Genomic DNA, 2,808 nt, shown 5'->3' with positions numbered 1-2,808 from the left:
CATTTGACAGTTTGAACTGCTCCTTGAATTAGGTGCAGACAGGAACAGAATTCCCTTTCTGGGCTAATCACCGTCTTCTCATGTACTGTAGAGAAAAAGAGTGGGTCTCTCTATCCATTATCTTCCCATCTGTAAAAAGATGAGAGTTTATTTTTTCTCCAGGATTTTTAACTAGTTTCTACTGAAACTACAATGCCTCATTTGGTAGGTCTCCAATCTCACATGTGGCCTCTAGGTGGTAGCAGAATATAAATAATACTACATTTTTAAGCAGAATGCTACCAAAACCTACAAATACTAATAAGCCAAACAACAGCAGATGTAAATTAGTTTCCATTTTCTTCTAATCTTATACCTAGTTTTCGTGTCGATCCAAAGCCAGGTCTCTGGAAAATGTGTCCTCACATAGAGATTCCTGAAGTCAGGAGGCCCATCTTGAGAGAGAGGAATATCCTCACCAAAACCATCCTCTATGGGTATCATTCCCTCATCTATGAGATTTAAAAAAAAAAAAATTGTTCTACCTAAAAACACCTAGGTTTAAAAAAAATCAAACTAGTACAGTGTTTGGAGTATAATCTATAGTTTTCTTACATCTGGTAATGCTACTCTGGGACAATCTGAAACATTTTTTCCTTGCTTGTTTTTTTAAAGAATAAAAAATGTTTCACACATACTTAACATTTCTACATGGCCCCCCTGAACTGCTTCTGGAACTGGTGTAACACGATTACACATGACGAATCACTGGCACACATATTGACTGGAACTGCAAATAAAAACTTCATTCACTCTCAGGCCTTTAACAGGTAGTGTCACTCAGGAGAGCAGTAAAAAGGAAGTTTTTAAAATAGCAGTCACATGCATTTTGAGTATCTTGACCCTTGGAAATGGCAACAGTTTGAAAGGCTGGATGCAGCCTGTATGCAGTACATTAAGAAGACCTAACAGGGGCCATAATCCATCGACCTCGTTCCCCACTCAGTAAATTAGATTTGGCTACATTTATTTATTTTATTACTTACACAGCAAATGTTCCTTATCCTCCTCCAGAATTGCATCAGTTGATACCCACAGGCTGCATTTCTGGATAAAATTTATACAGTATATCTCAATACAGGACATTCAGGACACCAACAATACTTATCTATTTTCTTTCTCTTTTCTATTTTTAAAGAAAATAAGGTCATCATAAGAGAGCAATTACAGAACTAAATCAAGTAATACACAAGAATCAACAAAACTTAGATCATCTGTATCTGAATATTGCTTTAATGATTGAAAACTTTTCAAAGCGAAGACAACATAAAGACTTATGAGAGTATAAGAACTATGAGAGTATAAACATATTTCTTTGCATTCAGAGTATTTACATATTGATAGGCTTCACAACTTAAAACCCACATAAGCCATGAAAACAGTACATTGTCTACAGTCCAAAAAAGCATTTTCTTCGAGCAAGTGATGTGCAAATCACTAAGCAGTAAAAAACATCAGCTTAGAATTAAGAAAAACAAACCAACCAAACAAGAACAAAAAAACACTTACCTGAAAGACACCATAAGAACCTCTTACCAGAGGGAAATACTGCACTGCATTGTATAAATTGAGCTCATGGAAGATCTAAGACAAGGAAAACAAAATCATCCAAACAGTGAATTCAAACACATTTTTCAAAACTTTCCCTGCTGTGGATGCTAATACACAGAGCTGTACCTCAAGCAGAGGTCTCATGACAGAGCATCTCATGTCAAAGAGAAAAGAATCCATGACAGATGAAGGGGATTAGGCTGCAATGATTTCATAATGAAAGAGTGACCAAGACTATATAAGCCTAAAATAGGATCTCACAATTCACTCATACACTATTGCACTTAGGCTATGGCATTTTAGTACTTTAGAAATGATATATATTGTCAGCTCTTTCAAATTGTTGATGCACTAGATCTTCTGCAAGTAAAGGGAACCAAAAAAGATGAATAATTTATCCTGCTCTTTAGAAAATAAACTTCTTTCTTCTTCTTTTAAAGAGCACAAAGCACAAAATCATTAGGAAGTTTTTCTGAGGTTTTTGTTTTTTGTCTTTCCTGAAAGAAGCGCCAAGTGTGAACTTAGCAGTTAATCAAATTTCAATTGAAATTAGAAGTGCTGGGCCTATCACCAGGTAAGCTTTTCAGTCTTTTCCACTCATCTTGATGAACTACTTGAAGAAGTAAAAAATATTTGCACAATTAAGGACTAAAAATCCTGCCCAAAGAACACTACTCATTCAGCATATAAACTGTCATATTTCCATAAATATGTCTTTCATATACACAATAATGAAAACCCCTTTTCCCATTTACTTACAGAATCTTCTGTTATGTCATTACTTTCTCCTAGAAGCTTTGCACTTTTATCAACAACTGCAAGTCCAATCACTGATCCTGGTTCTGTAGTACTAATTTTAAGTGAGACTTTCTCAGATGGCTTGACCTTATCTTTGCTCCAAGATATTTTAATCTAGAAAAAAGTTAAAAACAGAACTGGTTTAAATTATACAGTGATATTTACAGCCACTAACAACTCAGAGGAAACATTTTCTTAGCTTAAATGGCTATAATGGGGTTTCCAGATTTGCTTTTCCAAGGACCTTTGGGAAAATACTGCAGCATTCATTTTGCTCTTTTGCTTTCCTAGCTGATCAGTTCAGCAATGAGATCCATTGCCATTTCCACCAGATCTTAGTAAACCAGCAGCAATCTCTTTGAGTCACAAGGACACACCAGTTTCTACAGCTGGGGGCAGTAAAAGAAACATATTTGCTGT

The 2,808-nt window shown here is 35.5% G+C and overlaps 1 protein-coding gene across 1 annotated transcript in view; it reads right to left on the bottom strand.

The window, feature by feature from the left end:
* The window catches only part of CD109 (CD109 molecule), a 75,613-nt gene that overhangs the window by 30,574 nt on the left and 42,231 nt on the right, over positions 1-2,808 (bottom strand). The window contains exons 15-18 of the mRNA XM_010003537.1: positions 2,350-2,502; positions 1,549-1,623; positions 1,026-1,086; positions 356-491 (exon numbers count right to left, since the gene is read on the bottom strand). Coding sequence (XP_010001839.1) covers positions 356-491; positions 1,026-1,086; positions 1,549-1,623; positions 2,350-2,502 — 425 coding nt within the window. The remainder of the gene's footprint in view (positions 1-355; positions 492-1,025; positions 1,087-1,548; positions 1,624-2,349; positions 2,503-2,808) is intronic.

Source organism: Chaetura pelagica, unplaced genomic scaffold (assembly GCF_000747805.2).
Source record: "Chaetura pelagica isolate M959 unplaced genomic scaffold, ChaPel_1.0 scaffold150, whole genome shotgun sequence".
NCBI classification, from domain to species: domain Eukaryota; kingdom Metazoa; phylum Chordata; class Aves; order Apodiformes; family Apodidae; genus Chaetura; species Chaetura pelagica.
The sequence above is the reverse complement of the archived record's forward strand: the minus strand, read 5'-3'. Positions and strand labels throughout refer to the sequence as shown.